The 16,899-nt window shown below is 29.7% G+C and overlaps 1 protein-coding gene across 4 annotated transcripts; it reads left to right on the forward strand.

The window, feature by feature from the left end:
* Positions 1 to 1,638: 1,638 nt before the first annotated feature.
* Positions 1,639 to 9,052, forward strand: LOC149546215 (uncharacterized). Of its 4 annotated transcripts, none has more exons than XR_016353668.1 (3): positions 1,773 to 2,808; positions 2,910 to 3,033; positions 3,142 to 3,359. XR_016353668.1 is itself a non-coding variant. In XM_089791060.1 (2 exons), exons 1-2 carry the CDS (start codon positions 2,399 to 2,401, stop codon positions 2,971 to 2,973), a joined length of 474 nt encoding a protein of 157 aa, XP_089647186.1. In that variant the 5' UTR covers positions 1,639 to 2,398; the 3' UTR covers positions 2,974 to 3,359. The 4 variants fall into 4 exon arrangements, 1 of the variants encoding a protein (XP_089647186.1); XR_016353667.1 differs by lacking the exon at positions 3,142 to 3,359 and adding an exon at positions 8,777 to 9,052 and having other exon boundaries at positions 2,256 to 2,808; XR_016353666.1 differs by lacking the exon at positions 3,142 to 3,359 and adding an exon at positions 3,522 to 3,655 and having other exon boundaries at positions 2,256 to 2,808.
* Positions 9,053 to 16,899: the final 7,847 nt, after the last annotated feature.

A 16,899-nucleotide genomic window follows, 5' to 3' on the forward strand; every position in this document is an offset into this window, starting at 1 on the left:
AAAGTCAAGAATATTCTCATATAGAGCTTATAGTGTTTTCATTAGATATAGTATATTGCAATTAAAAAATTCTATAGGCACATATTTTAGCACTCGAAAAGATGTTGATTTTAAGAAAGAAAAAAATATTAAATTGTATCATTTTTTTAAAAACAAATTATATAACATTCTAAAGGAGAGAGTCCTCTTCCAAAACGTATAATTTCTCTTCAAGTTAAATAGATTTGTTTTGAAAAATGTGGTGGGAGATGAAAACTACCGATTTCACATGAGCTAGAATTTGAATCACTATAAAAGAGAAAATATAGGTCTAAAAGTGATTTTAATTTTTTATTGTTCTAGCTATATATGTTATCTATAATAGAGTCTAAGATCAAAGGGAAATAAGTTTATTTGCATATTGTTTCATGGTAGGAACTAGAACCCTAATTTTTAATATGTTTTAGCAGCTAAAAAATTATCTATAAAAATTGAGAAAATATATCAATTCTCATTCCAAATAATTATTAAAAATTATAATCCAAAACTTCATCTATTTGTACACATTTCATTAGTTTACTTCATTTTTTAATTCAAAATAATAATACCAGTTTTATATCATTGAAGGTGAACAATTATACTTTTGTTAGCCTTTTCTTTTACAAAAGAGTGATACAGTTTTGTACTTTTACCTAGTATAACCATTCATTAAAGACATCCACACAAACTTGCAAAAAGAAGATGTATGAAAATTTGCTTCTTAGAAAATCTCCTATATTCATGTACTCAAATATACAAATAAAAAGTATACAACATAAATCTTTACATATTTACATTGTTTACATTTTTAATCTTTATGTTTTTACTTATAATACTCTTTAAATTTTTCTTATGGAAATGTATTCCATCACCAACATACCATAAACCAAATTTCACAACAAACCAAATTTCACAACAAACCAAATTTCACAACAATAACTAGATAATGCATATCATTTTCAGAAAGAACATACGATACAAACAAGTAGAAGTGGATATTTTTGTACTTTAATTTAGATATTTATTTTTAGATCTATAAATATCTTACAATAAAATAGGACTACCCAATCTATACAATAAACACCGTAATAGAGTTGGCTTCTCCAATTTGAATTCTTGTACTTTATACATAGAGACACCTATCGCCCTCATAATTTGAATGTATGATCTCTTTCAAAACTACAAATTTTCCACCATTAAACAACCCTAAATATACCCAAATCCATTGATTTAATAAAATATTTGAATAGCTATCAAGTTTAAAGAGTGAGTATTTGACTCTAATGGCCAAGGTTTCTTTGAAGTGGCATTTGCTTATTTGGTAGGATATTTTAATTTTATTATATTGAAACAAGACAGTCATATACGTTTTCCCACTCGCCAACCATTCATATCCACGATTCCATCTATCAATTTGCGTCCCTTTTTCTCTCAAACATTAAATTCTAAATTCTCCCTCGGACAATCAATATGCACGTTATGAAACAACTATTCAAAATAGTGAAGAAGAGATGCGCGTAGTTCATCATACAACTCGACGGATTCAAACTAAGACTGGTAGGTGACACCTTTTAAAAAAAAAAAATTAAGAAAAAAATAAAAACAAATAGCGCGAAGTGGGTTGAACTCTCCACCTGCAAATCTCTACTTTTTTCGGCAAGCGGGTTGTTCTGAATGGTAGATGCACCCTTCTGACTTTGAAAATACGAAGAATGGGAGACAGACAAGAGTTCTACTGCTTGTCATCAAATGCCACTTAGCACATCATGGATGATAAACTACACCATTCTTAGCGCAATCCAGATTGTATCTAAACAGAGGGAATATCCAGGTCAGTTCAAGCTCATTTGATAATCAGTCTTGTTGGATCTTGGGATTTTTTAATTTTTTGCCACATGCCCCAAAGGTTCTCATAGTAGATTAGAGAAGTCTACTGTTAAACGAACTATTAAGAGGATCAAGAGCTTGAGTTGTTATCAGATGACATGATCTCCATTCATGGTAGTTCAAATCTTTTAGGGTTAGGGTTTTCTTATATGAAATATAGTTAGAATGTTTTTTTCATATTGGGTCTTGTCGAAAGTCTCATAAGTCATCTGTAAATTCAAAAACAACTCGCCAAAGATTGATTTGAATGAGACTTTCCTTATTTATATGTTATGAATACACGTATGTGTGTACTTATACCCAGTATCATCAATTGGGCTGGGTTTCTCTACCTGATAGAGGGAAGTCTTTAAGCTTCTATCCCTTGTAGGGATTGTTGGGAGTTTTTTCTTCAGTAATTAAGCCCTAAAATTATTAGGGTTTCTGAAGATCGCCAATCTAGCCTTGGTGGGTTATTGAGTAAAAGGTTGAATGCAAATTTTGTGAGATTTGTATGGAGGATAGAAGACTTTGGATGGAGAGGGAATTGGATACAGTTCCTCCAAATGTAGAGGAAGAGAGACATCCAACACCGACTTCTTCTCCTCCAACTCCTCCATCTCCATTACCAGTTAGTGTTGGCCCAGGCTACCAGCAGTATTTTTTCCCCTCATCTCCTTCAAATTCTCCCCCATTTTCTCCCACTAGCTCTTCTCCAGCAAAACCACAAACGTATGAAGCAATACCAGAACCTGAAAGATCCAATATAGCTTCTGATAAAAAGCCTTCAAAATCATATGCTCCTGCCACTGAGTATTCTCCACTCCTCCCCCACTTTGCTACACCTCCAGATGAAGCTGAAGATGAAGATTATGTTGAGTGGTCAACCAATAGGAGAACTCCAAGATCATTTTTAAGAAGATGGTATTTATTATTATTATTAAAAAGTTTATGTTTTGGTGTACTGTTTATGTTGATATAGAATTTATGATACTGATGTTATTGCTTGATTGTTGTTGGTGCAGGTTACAGAGAATTTTCTGTTGCTGTGGAATTCCAGATTGCTGTCCTCCACTCTTCACAGATTAGATGAGTAAAGAAGTTTTCACGTTGTCTTCCATTTGGATGATTTTTAATGGAGTTTTGCAGGTACTGTTTTGACGACTTGGTGTCCTAATTTTTCACAGAACTGGTTTTGACAGTTCATTAAAACATAGAAGAATAAGAAATCCTAATTAAACAGGTAAATTGATACAGGATATTTGCAATGTATTCGTCAGAAGACGTGTGGATTGCTGAGAAAGAATTGTGCAAATTTTTGTATTCTTCTGGATAATTGTTGTTTTAATTTACACGAATCTTGGCACAACAATAGGGAAAATCAATTAAACAAAGACCAATTCTTTGGAGGATTCATTAATGAGCCCATGTGGCCAATTACGTTTTAATAAGGATCTATTTGCATTTCCATTAAATGGTTGCCAACCTAGATAGAATAGTCAACTAACAACGTCTTTAACTACCATTCCACATGCTCGTTTTTAAGGGTTTTCATGCCTAACCATAACTTGGAATGATGAAGATTATTGATATTCTTCTTGTAGTGTAAAGTAGTGACTGGTTGATTGCATTGATAGGTGGAGGAAGAAAATAAGTCAATAGTTGACTGAATGGCCCCGTATTCAATATTTTGTACCATAAACAATTTCAACAAATATGTAAAGGTAAATAAATACGTTGGATTATATTAGATGATTTAATTTTATCATAATTTAGCATTTCATTTCTATTTGAAAAAATAAAATGAAGAAAACAATTCTGCGGTAGACTGAATGAATCTTATAGTTTTAGTACGTTCTAATTGCAGAGAATAAACAATTTCAACAAATATGTAAAGGTGGATATATACATTGGAATGTTTATTTGATCTAATATTATTAATACAATGATTTTCAATATATGAAATTGAAGAATATACCATAAGAAAACTAAATATAAAAGAGAAGATTTTTTAATTATTAATGTAATGATGACATACATTTATAAATTTATAGTAGATACAAAATCATGATATTTTGGGATTCAAAATGATAAGCTATTTTTAATACTTTGTTTCAAAGATTGAACATATTATATACTTAAAAGTTGGCTGAGTATCAGGGTCCTAAAAAGTCTATGTGGTGGCCTTCGTTGGTTGGTTGCTCATAGGCTTCGTGCCTCACTGGGTTACCTCGCAAGTCTAAACCCTCCATCACAAAAAATAAAAAAAAATCTTAGTGAATATATATAGATATAGATATAGATATAGATATATATACATCATTTTTATAATTATGAATAGGATAAATTTTTAATTATTTGAAAAAATGTGTAATTCTAATTTCAATTTCTTTAAATTAATCATTTGTCACTACACCCTTAAAGAATAGTCTATTTGTAAATATCCTTAAAGGATTATTGTAAAGAAGTTAATTAGAAAATTAACTTCCTACACTAATCCTAGGCAGATAATAATTTTTAAAAAATCACTATTTTTTTCCTCAATTATAGATACTTAACCAACAAAAAATTGATACTTAACAAAAATAACATTCATACCACAAGATAATGATTTAGCAATCAATACCAGATTATAGTATACTTACAAAGAAAGAAGTTTCTATAAAGAGTGTCATATACCATAGACAATAAAAGAAGTTGTCATGATGATTTTGATTGGAATGTTTTTTAACGGAGTTCTATAAGTACTATTTTGAGGACCTAAGCTCTAAATTTTTTACAAAATTGGTTTTGAAAGTTCATCAAAACTTAGGAGAATAATGGAGAAAATAAATCAAATAAAGATAAGCTCTTTGGAGGATTAGATTATGAGACCATGTGTCCAATGGCCTTTTAGATAGGATATTTTTGTCTTTCCACTAAATGGTTTCTAACCTATATAAAATAGTCAACTAACAACATGTTTAACTACCATTCTACATGCTCATTTGTAATGATTTTCTAACCTAACAATACCATTTTTTAATGATGAATAGTCTCTTTCCTATTAATTAGATATTAGAGATACATATTCACAAAAATGGGGTTGGGGATACAAGATCACCCCGCAAGTTCACACGGCATGGACAATTCAACTAATCACCAAAAATATATAAATGCAAAGGCTAAAAATGAAGCGACAAAATAGGAAACAAGAGAAAAGCCCTCAGGTTGCGAGAGTAGTGCTAGCAGAGGGAGGATTTTTTTCATCAAAACCCCAAAAATCAAACGAGCTAGTGGATGGCTTAGGGGGAGCCCATCCATCATCATTGGTGGCAACAACATCATCTTTATCTTTTTCTCCCTCTATCCTAGGAGGATAGATAGCTAGATCCAACTATGGGAAAGCCAATTTAGGGCCCCTCTAGATAGAGGGCCATCCTTGCATCAAGGGCAATAAGAGAAGCCACTAGAGACAAACCCGATCCTAATCTCCATGGAGGTGAGTTTGAGCAATGATGACCACCAAAACTGCCACTAGGAGAGTGGCATGAAGACTATGACCTGGGAGTATGTGAGTGGTGAAATGAGCTACTACAGCCTCTCTAACAACCATGTAGAGGAGTACTATCACCCAAGTAAAATGTTTGGTAGCACCCTGGCAACATTGCAAGGGGCATTACCACACTAAGATAAATGCTCTCCTACATATGGGCTACCTCCAATGCTAACTTGTTAGTTTATACTTGAATTTACATCATGCCATTGTTATGAATACACACTTTAGCATACATAATAAAACTTATATGAAGAAAGCTATGAGAGAATAAAACTATTTTTCTCTATTTCCAGTACAACCATACACCAGGAAAATGCCTCTAGGTGAAAGGGTTTGAAGAAATCATGAATCTAGAGCTAGTAATTATGGGCCTACCTTCAAAATCTAAAAGATGTGCAAGATGATTATTTGGCTAAACACAAAAAGGAAATCTGGTGTCCAAGACACCCAAATGTCAGAGCCAAGGGCTCAACGACAATCTTTAGAAGATAATACACTAGGAAAAGTTAGCTATCTTCAGTTTCATGATAGCTTTCCAAACCATACAAAATCTAAGACTCCAAGTCGTGTGAGAGGATTACAAATGCCAACAGTCAGTGAGGGTCTCAACCATAGGAAGGTGGGGAACTAGCCATCGATAACCCAACTTGAGTTTATAATCGGTCAAAGGAGTGGAATGATACCGCTTCAAGTCCTTCCACTATGGGTGAGATGAGTGAATCCCAAACTTGTACAACATATGGGGAAGAATTGTAGAAACTAGTAGATCAATTGTCCGTCGATTTGGACAATTGAGCTGGAACTACACCTTTAGGTCCATCCAAGAGAAAAGACTCATAGTGATTCTAGAAAGGAGATCATTGGGTGTCTTGATTCCCTTTCTAAATAAGCAAGGGCAAAAGTTCCTTGAATCTGCACAAGAGGAACACCTTGGACAACAAACAAAGGGGACCATCACAAGTTTTTATGGTTCACAGAGAGCCCATCTTTGAATCCATTGCTAGTCCACTGAAGCCAAGGCTTAATGGCTTTCTAGGCTTTCCAAATGCTTTTAGAAACAAAAGTACCTTGAATTTACACTAGTTTAGTTACGAAAAGGGTTTGAAAGCCAATTCCCTTCTAGGCTGGCTGGTTAACCAAAAAGCCTCAAGAAATACAGTGACACAACAAACTTTTTCTTAGTTTTGACAGGTCATTAAAACATAGAAGAATAAGAAATCCTAATCAAATAGGTAAATTGATATAGGAAATTTGCAATGTATTTTTCCGAAAGATGTGTGGATTGCTGAAAAATATTTGTACAAATTTTTGTATTCTTCTAGATAACTGTTGTTTTAGTTTACACAAAACTGAACACAACAATAGGGAAAATCAATTAAACAAAGATCAATTCTTTGGAGGATTCATTAATGAGCCCATCTGGCCAATTACCTTTTAATAAGGATATATTTGTATTTCCACTAAATGGTGGTCAACCTAGACAAAATAGTCAACTAATAACATTCTTAACTACCATTCCACATGCTCATTTTTAGGGGTTTTCACACCTAACCATAACTTGGAATCGTGAAGATTATTGATTTCTTCTTCTAGTGTAAGTAATGACCGGTTGATATGACCGGTCGATTGCCTTGATAGGTGGAGGAAGAGAACAACTCAATAGTTGACTTACTGGCCCGCTATTCAATATTTTGTATTCTCTAATTGTAGACTATAAACACCCTCAACAAATATGTTAAGGTAAATAAATATGTTAGATTATGTTAGATGATTTAATTTTGACAGAAATGACTGGTTGAATGCATTACTATTTGATAAATAGAGGAATAAAATACTTCTGTTGTTGACTGGCCAAATCTCATAGTTTTAACACATTCTAATTGTAGAGAATAAACAATTTCAACATGTAAATATGTAAAGATGGATACATATGTTACAATGTTTTAGATGGTATAATTATTAGTATAAATTTGATCTGATTATAATGTTATTGATATTACAATTTAGTTATCACATTATAGAATGAGTTTTAATAAATTAAACTGAAGAATATAACATATGTAAACTCAATGTGAAAGAGAAGTTTTGTTAATTATTAATGTGAAGATGACATACATTTATAAATTTATAGTGGATATTAAAATGGTGATATTTTGGGATTCAAAATGATAAGTCATTTTTAATACTTTGTCTGAAAGATTGAATAGATTATATTCTCAAAAGTTGGCTGAGTCAATACATATACACCATTTTATAATTATGAATATGATAATTTTCTAATTTCAATTTCTTTAAATTATGTCAGTGCAACTTCAAAAAATAGTGTATTTGTAAATATCTTTAAAGAATTATTTGTAAATAAGTTAATTAGGAAAATAACTTCCTACACAGATTCTAAAGAAATAATAATTTTAAAAGAATACTTTTTTTCAAAATTATAAATACTTCACAAAAAAATAAATACTAAACAAAAATAACATTCATACCACAAGATAATGATTCAGCAATTAATACCAGATTATAGTATACTTGCAAAGAAAGAAAACTCTATAAAGAGTATCACATACCATAGATGAAAAAAGAAGTTGTCAAGTTGCTTTTCATTGGAATGCTTTTTAATGGAGTTCTCCACGTACTGTTTTGAGGACCCCCGCTTTGAATTTTTCATAGAACTAGTTTTGAGAATTCTTCAAAACATAGAAGAATAGTGGGAAAAATAAATCAAACAAAGATAAATTATTTGGAGAATTAATTCATGAGACCATGTGGCTAGTAGTCTTTTAAATAAGATACTTTTGTCCTTTCACTAAATGATTTCAAACCTAGCTATATAAAATAGTCAACTAATAAAATGTTTAGCAACCATTCCACATGCTCATTTTTAATTGTTTTCTAACCTAACCCTATCTTGGATTAATGAAGATTATTGATATCTTGTTGTAGTGTATGTTGGAATGTGTAATTTCCCCTCAAATGAAATGTAAATGCATAATAGATGACTCTAGAAATTATTGGATTATCGAATAGGGTTAGGTTCTAAAAGGAATTTATGTTTAGATAATTCTAGAAAAGTCTATTTGTCCTATGTCGACTAATTTAGATGTTTCTAGAAACAATCAAAGACCTCTATAAAAGAGGCGCAATGTAATGGTTGTTTATCGATTAGGCAATAAAATGATTTTATAATTTCTATAAGTGTATTTAGTGTGTATTCTATGTTTAATTATCATTGTGTATCCAATCCATCTGCCCATCCATCATTTTGGTATTAGAGCTAGGTTGACAAAATTGTTGATTAAAGAGGAAGCAATGTTTTGGTGTTGCTAAAATATGGAGGATTGATTTGTGTTATAGAAAAGACAATTATTTTGAAGAAGACCACACAAGAAGTGTTAGCTATGAGAAGAATGAAAAAGGGCAATTCAACAAGATAGCACATTATTGAGAACAAAAGAATCAGTGCAAAGAAGACTTTTCATGAAGATTATGAAGGAACCAAAGTGTTTGTAAAGCATAGAAGAAAGGATGGATGAAAGAACAAAAGGTATGGTGTGAATTCTTATAATTATTTAATAACATTTGTGAAATTATAATAGCAGAAGAATATTATGAAGATTTTAGCTGTCTAAAGGTTTGTTTCAAGTTGTTTGAAGATTTCATTCTAGAAATAAAAAGGCATTTAGAATTTTCTAAAAGAAATAGTAAAGTGTCTTAAATTGTTCATTTCAATGGGAAAAGCTGGTAGAGTTCAAAAAGATAAGACAAATAAGTTAGAAGAAGAATTAGTGATGGTGAAGAAAGAAAATGCAAGATTATTGTGTGAAAAAGATATTTTGCAAAAGGATTTGGCAAATGTAAGAAATGAAATGGGAGAAGAAAAGTCTAAATTGTTAAAAGAAATTAGTGTCTATATATAGGCAATTGAACAGCTAGAGGATAGGCTAAAATTTGTGGAAGAAGTACATAATTGATAGGTGAAGGAAACATGCAAGTTTGGAGGGTAAAATAAAGAATTAGAAGAAAAGTTATACTTGTTTGATGATGTTGAGAAAAAGAACAAAATTTTAGAAGAAAATGTGAAGAAATTAAAAGAGGAAAATAGTATGTTAAAGAAGAAATGATCTACTTAGAAATAAGAGAAAGAATATTTAAATGTGAAACCATTTGTATGTGATGTATCATGTGACACAAATGATTTGAGTGATTATACAATTGAAAAATGTGATTTTGCTAAAGCTGAAAGTGTTTGTGATGAAAGTGTAAGAAAGAAAATGACAAGAAGTTTGTGGATTTTGTTTGTTATGATAATAATAGTGTTGGTTTGAAGATTATGAAAAGAATGGGTTTGAAAGGTAAAGGTATATGAAAGCATGAGAAAGGAATAAGGAATGTGATTGAGCCTATAGTTAGGCCAAAATATGAAGGTCTTGGATATGCTACAAACAATGGAAAAATGAACAAAGGTTGAAAAGAATTAATTGAAGGAATAAAGATTGTGCAATATTCACATTGTAATAGGAAATGACATACAAAGGATAAGTGTTGGGATTTAAATATTTGTAGTATTTGTGGCTTGAAAAATCATTGTGATAAGACATGTTGGATTAGAGATAGTGAAAATGATTCTATGGTAGGTTGTATAAATATGAATTATGGATGGAGATATGGATCAAATTGGTAAAGAATTGCAGGAATGATCAAAAGTTTATTCAGGTACAAATGTTCAAGTGTAAGAAGGAATGCAACAGCATTGGGGAACAAAATAGAGCAAGACATCAAAAAGACAAAAGGTTCTTAATGAACCTTGTCACCGACATTTGTGATAGATGAAGCAGATTATCAATGGATCTTACGAAAAGAGGAAATCATTGGCAACCCAATTTCTTACAAATTGTTTGTAGAAATTAAAGGCCACAGCCTCGAAAAACACTATTCATGAAGGCATTAATGAATATGAAGATTATTAGAAAATAGCTTTTTGGCATCAGGCAGAAGAAAGGATTTGGATTTGTATGTAACAACATTTGAGGTTGAAATTAGGGGGGAGTGCTCAAATGTGTAATTTCCCCTCAAATGAAAAGTAAAGGCATAATAGAGGACTCCAAAAATTGTTGGATTACCGAATAGGGTTAGGTTCTAAAAGGAATTTATGTTTAGATAATTCTAGAAAAGTCTATTTGTCTTATGTTAGCTAATTTATATGTTTTCTAAAATAATCAAAGACCTTTATGAAAGAAGCACAATGTAATGATTTTTTGTTGATCAAGGAATAAAATGATTTTATAATTTCTTTAAGTGCCTATAGTGTGTATTCTATGTTTAATTATCATTGTAAATCCAATCCATCTGCCCATCCATTAGTTTGGTATCAGAGCCAGGTGGACAAAATTGTTGACTAAAGAGGAAGTGATGTTTTGTCGCTACTAAAATATGGAGGATTGATTTGGTTATAGAAAAGACAATTATTTCGAAGAAGACCACACAAGAAGTGTTGAGTTGCTATGAGAAAAAGGAAAAATGGCAAGTTAGCAGGAAAACACATAATTGAGAACAACAAAATCAGTGGAAAGAAGACTTTTCATAAAGATTATGAAGGAACCAAAGTGTTTGCAAAGCACAGAAGAAATGACACATGGAAGAACATAAGGTATGGTGTGAATTCTTATAATTATTTAATGACATTTGAGAAATTATTACATCAGAAGAATATTGTGAGGATTTTAGTTATCTAAAGTTTGTTTGAAGTTGTTTGAAGATTTAATTCTATAATGAAAAAGGAATTTATAATTTTTCAAAAGAAAGAGTAAAGTGTGTTAAATTGTTGATTTCAATGGGAAAAGCTATAGAATTTAGAAAAAGAAGGAAAATAAGTTAGAAGAAGAATTAGTGATGGTGAAGAAAGAAAATGCAAGATTATTGTGTGGAAAAGATATTTTGCAAAAGGAATTGGAAAAAGTAAGAAATGAAATGGGAGAAGAAAAGTCTAAATTGTTAAAAGAAAATACTGTCTATATAGAAGCAATTGAAGTGCTAGAGGATGGGCTAAAATTTGTGGAAGAAGTACATAATTGATAGGTGAAGGAAACATGCAAGTTTAGAGAGAAAAATAAAGAATAAGAAGAAAAGTTAAATTTATTTGATGATGTTGAGAAAATGAAAAAAGTTTTAGAATAAAATGTGAAGAAAGTAGAAGAGGAAAATAGTATGTTAAAGAAGAAATTGTCTACTCTAAAACAAGAGAAAGAATGTTTGAATGTGAAACCATTTGTATGTGATCTATCATGTGACACAAATGATTTGAGTAATTATGCAATTGAGAAATGTGATTTTGCTAAAGGTGAAAGTGTTTGTAATGAAAAGTGCAAGAAAGAAAATGACAAGAATTTTTCAATTTTTGTTAGTTATGATAATAATAGTGTTGGTTTGAAGATTATGTATAGAATGGGTTTCAAAGGTAAAGGTCTAAGAAAGCATGAGAAAAGAATGAGGAATCTGATTGAGCCTATAGTTAGGCCAAAATATGAAGGTCTTGGATATGCTACAGATAATGGAAAGATGAATAAAGGTTCAAGAGAATTAATTGAAGGAATAAAGATTGTGCAATTTTTACACTGTAATAGGAAATTGCATAGAAAGGATAGGTGTTGGGATTTAAATATTTTTAGTATTTGTGGCTTAAAAATTCATTGTGATAAGACATGTTGGAATAGAGATTGTGAAAATGATTCTATGTTAGGTTGTATAAAATGGATTGTGGATTGAGCTATGGATAAAATTGGCAAAGAATTGCAAGAATGATCAAAGGTTTATTTAGGTACAAATATTCAAGTGTAAGAAGGAATGCAACAACATTGGGAAACATAATAGAGCAAGGCATCAAAGAAGCAAAAAGGTTCTTAATGAACCTTGTCACTGACATTTGTGATAGATGAGACAAGATTATTAGTGGATCCTATGAAAAGAGGAAATCATTCGCAGCAAATTTCTTAGAAATTGTTTGTAGAAATTAATGGCCACAGCCCCAGAGGACACTATTCATGAACACATTAATGGATATGAAGATTATTGAAAAATAGCATTTTGGCATCAGACAAAAGAAAGGATTTGGATTTGTATGTAACAACATTTGAGGTTGAAAATAGGGGGGTGAGTTAGAATGTGTAATTTCCCCTCAAATGAAATGTAAAGGCATAATAGAGAACTCTAGAAATTGTTGGATTACCGAATATGGTTAGGTTCTAGAAGGAATTTATGTTTAGATAATTTTAGAAAAGTCTATTTTTCTTATGTTAGCTAATTTAGATGTTTCTGGAAACAATCAAAGACCTCTATAAAAGAGGCACAATGTAATGGTTTTTTATCGATCATGCAATGAAATGATTTTATAATTTCTATAAGTGCATGTAGTGTGTATTCTGTATTTAATTATCATTGTGGATCCAATCCATCCACCTCCTTTAGTGTAAACATAATGACTGGTTGATTGAACTTTTATTTTATTTGATAGGCCGAGAAAGAAAATAATTGAATATACAATATTTCGTATTTTGATATTTTCACCACATTCCAATACTAGGTAATAAACAATCTCAGCTAATTATTGGAAGATAAATAAATATGTTGGATTGTATTTAGATGATATATTTTTTATTATAATTTTGATTGAAGTGAATGATTGAATGCATTTGTATTTAACAAGTAATGGAAGAAAATAATTATATTGTAGACTAACTCGATCCCTCTTTAATATGTACATTATAATTTTTGAGAATAAACAACTACAAAAAATATGTAAAGGCTGAATAAATATGGTGAATAAATATGTTGGCTTGCTTCAGAAGATAATTATTAGTATAAATTTGATCTCATTTAATGATAATAATAATGACATTATAATTCATTTATCACATTGTAGACTAAGTTTTAATCATTTTCATAAATATATGGAAACTAAATATGAAAGAAAAGATTTTTTTTAAAAAAATTAATGTAAAGATAGCATAAACTTACTGTAGATTTTATAATCATGATATTTTCACATTGAGAATGATAAGGTATTTTTAGTATTTATCTCAAAGATTAAATAGATTATATTTTTCAAAATATAGTTTAGTCAGCACTTATGCATATTTTCTCTAATATCTATATGATAATTTTTGAATAATTTGAAGCTAAGGGTAATCCTAATTTCATTTTGTTTAAACTAGCCATTTTTCACTCCACTCTTAAAGAATATTGTATTTGTAAATATCATTAAGGTGGAAAATGAAAGAAAGGTTTTCTCAAATTCTAGATTAGAATATTTTTTGCATTTGTTTCAAAATTCGTAAAATGGAATTAGTATACCAAGCTTCTAATTTTCTCTCAAAAATAGATTTTCCTACTTCCTACTAACAAGGAGGAATTGAAAATCAAAAGATGGTTTTTTTTTTTGAGGAGGGTAAAAACAATATATTGGACTATATTTTTGGAGTTTGCCTACAACTCCAAGATTACATATAAAAATGTGTCTTCATGCTCATCTTCCACGAACCAGAAAAACCCTAATAAAGCTTATCTATAAAGAAGTTAAGTATTAGAATAACTTCATACACCATACCTAATGAAGAATAATGTAAAAAAAAATCTCTGATTATTTTTTTCCAGATTTTTAGATATTTAAAAATAACAATATTCACATTACACCATAACGATTTATCATAGATTTTGTAGTAATTTGAAATGTATAACACTCTTACTTAAACAAAGTGATCAAAAAAATACATCATGAACTAATCAAAAAGAGTTTGATATGAAAATAATTACCATAAAATTTAAAGGGAAAAAGAGATTCACCAAGATCAATACAAGAGGAAACAAAGAATTTTTGGAGGAGAAAAAATCCATTGTGAATAATATGAATGAGGTCAATGCCTAAAGAATAAGAGAGGGAGAGAAAATGAGAGATAAATGAAGCCATAAGTGAATTACAGGTAGTACATAGTAAGTGTGTGGTGTAGAGAATGAGAGAGGAGCATCTCTTATATAGAGATGAGAAGAGGAGTTATTTAGTGACTCCCAAGTACATGAATGTCACAATCATAAGCATGTACCAAGTGCCATAATCCTCTTAAGGAGGAATAAATTATTTTTCTTAATAAAGGAACTAAAAAATTTACATGTCCTCACACCTATACTAGAGGACAAAAATTATATAATAGATAAATTGGTTTATTACAATTAAATAAATAAAAAATAACAAGGAAAGATTATAAATTCCAACACCTCACTATAATATTTACTCGAGGATATTAAAATAAGGGGTATCAAACCCAAATTACAAAAAACAACTTGATATTTTTATATATAAGGAAGAAATTGAAATGTCATCAAATGTGTAGGTCTAGCATGGGTTCATTTTGTACATACATCTATGTAGAGCCAAGAGAAGTGAATGAGTCCTTTGAATGAGGCATATCTTCAAGTGGGTTAATGGTGCATAACATAGGAAAATGATAATGATGTCTTATATGTTCTTCATAGATGGATGTCCTAGAAAATAGAACAAGAAAAAATAATCTATTTAGAAGGAGATTTTCATCTTATATTCAAGTTAGAAAACCTTTTGAAATGTTAAAGATATCAGAAAATTTTGATAGAGTAACTAGAGATAGACTGAGAAATATGATCTATCACCACCAAAAAATGGAGTTAACCTAATATTGAGATAAAGTATATGCTCACACACACAGATATATATATATATATATATATATATATGTATGTATGTATGTATGTATGTATATATGTATATGTATATGTATATATATACACATATATATATACATACATACATACATATATATGTAAATGCATACATACATACATACATACATACATACATACACACATACATATATATATATATACATATACATATATATGTATGTATGTATGTATATATACATACATAAATATATGTATATATATATATATATTTACATATACATACATACATACATATATGTATATGTATATATATGTACATATATATACATACATACATATATGTATATATATATGTATATATATATACATATACATGCATACATACATATATATATACATATGTATGTATGTATGTATATATATGTACATATATATACATATGTATATATATACACATACATATATGTATATGTATATATATGTACATATATATACATACATACATACATATGTATATATATATGTATGTATGCATGTATATGTATACATATATACATATACATGCATACATACATATATATATACATATGTATGTATGTATGTATGTATATATACATACATACATATATATATATATATGTCTATATATATGTGTATATATATACATACATATGTACACACACACATATGTATATATATATGTATATGTATATATATATATATATATATATGTATATATGTATATATGTATATATATATGTATATATGTATATATATATATATATGTATATATATATGTATGTATGTATATATATATGCATATATATACATATATACATATATATACATATACATATATACATGTGTGTGTGTGTCTATATATGTGTGTGTGTGTGTTAAATATGAAAGTATTATCAATTTTTCCATCGAGGTAATATATTAATAAACAAATGAGCATAGAAAATGTCAACTAATGCCACCTGCATCAATCACAAGGTTATAGGTAGTCCTCTAATAAATCATCCCATTACATGCTAGTGATTCTTAACTCAATAACCTACATGACTCACAATATAAGAAATGAAGTATGTAGAACACTATTGCATTAGTATATTTATTAAAATAATATGATGAATGACAAAGATAACTCAGTAAACATGTGAATAAACACAAGATCATGATTTTTAAACATGTTTATCTAAACTAATAACAACATATTTCCTTCAAGATGGTTCGAATCAACTCAACATAGAGGAAAACTCCATGAATAACATACTCTTAATGAGGGAAAAATGAAGTGAAACTCTATATTCAAATCCTATTTTTAAAGTAGAACAAATATTTCAAAAAAGAGGGAAACTCCATATAAATATCATCTTGCATAGTGAAACAAATAGATCAAAATGGAGGGAGAATCCATAGAGATGTCACCTTTCAAAGTGGAACAAATAGAACCAAATAGAGGGAAACACTATATAAATATTATTTTTCAAAGTAGAACAAATAGAACCAAATGGAGGCAAACTCCATAGAAAGTGCGTACCATGATAGGATCGAGGGATACTCCATAGGTAAGATAAAAAAATATGTATGAGTTATTTTGAGGGGCTTATATGATATGAGTTAGATATAACTAAGGGGTTATTCATAGTTAACCTTGAAAAATTGGCTCCCTATGCATTGTATACAAAATCCAATAAATCCATATAAATCAATGGTATGAAAACCATAAAGTTCCAACATGAGCATAAATATATGCTATGAAAGCA

Source organism: Cupressus sempervirens, chromosome 7, assembly GCF_028749045.1.
Source record: "Cupressus sempervirens isolate cs-2001-9-10 chromosome 7, ASM2874904v1, whole genome shotgun sequence".
NCBI classification, from domain to species: domain Eukaryota; kingdom Viridiplantae; phylum Streptophyta; class Pinopsida; order Cupressales; family Cupressaceae; genus Cupressus; species Cupressus sempervirens.

Bases quoted from the DNA above. Each gene is read 5' to 3' on its own strand.
- LOC149546215 (XM_089791060.1), top strand. From the start codon at position 2,399: ATGGAGGATAGAAGACTTTGGATGGAGAGGGAATTGGATACAGTTCCT. The intron at 2,809-2,909 runs GTATTTATTATT...TTGTTGGTGCAG, and splicing joins AGATCATTTTTAAGAAGATG to GTTACAGAGAATTTTCTGTT.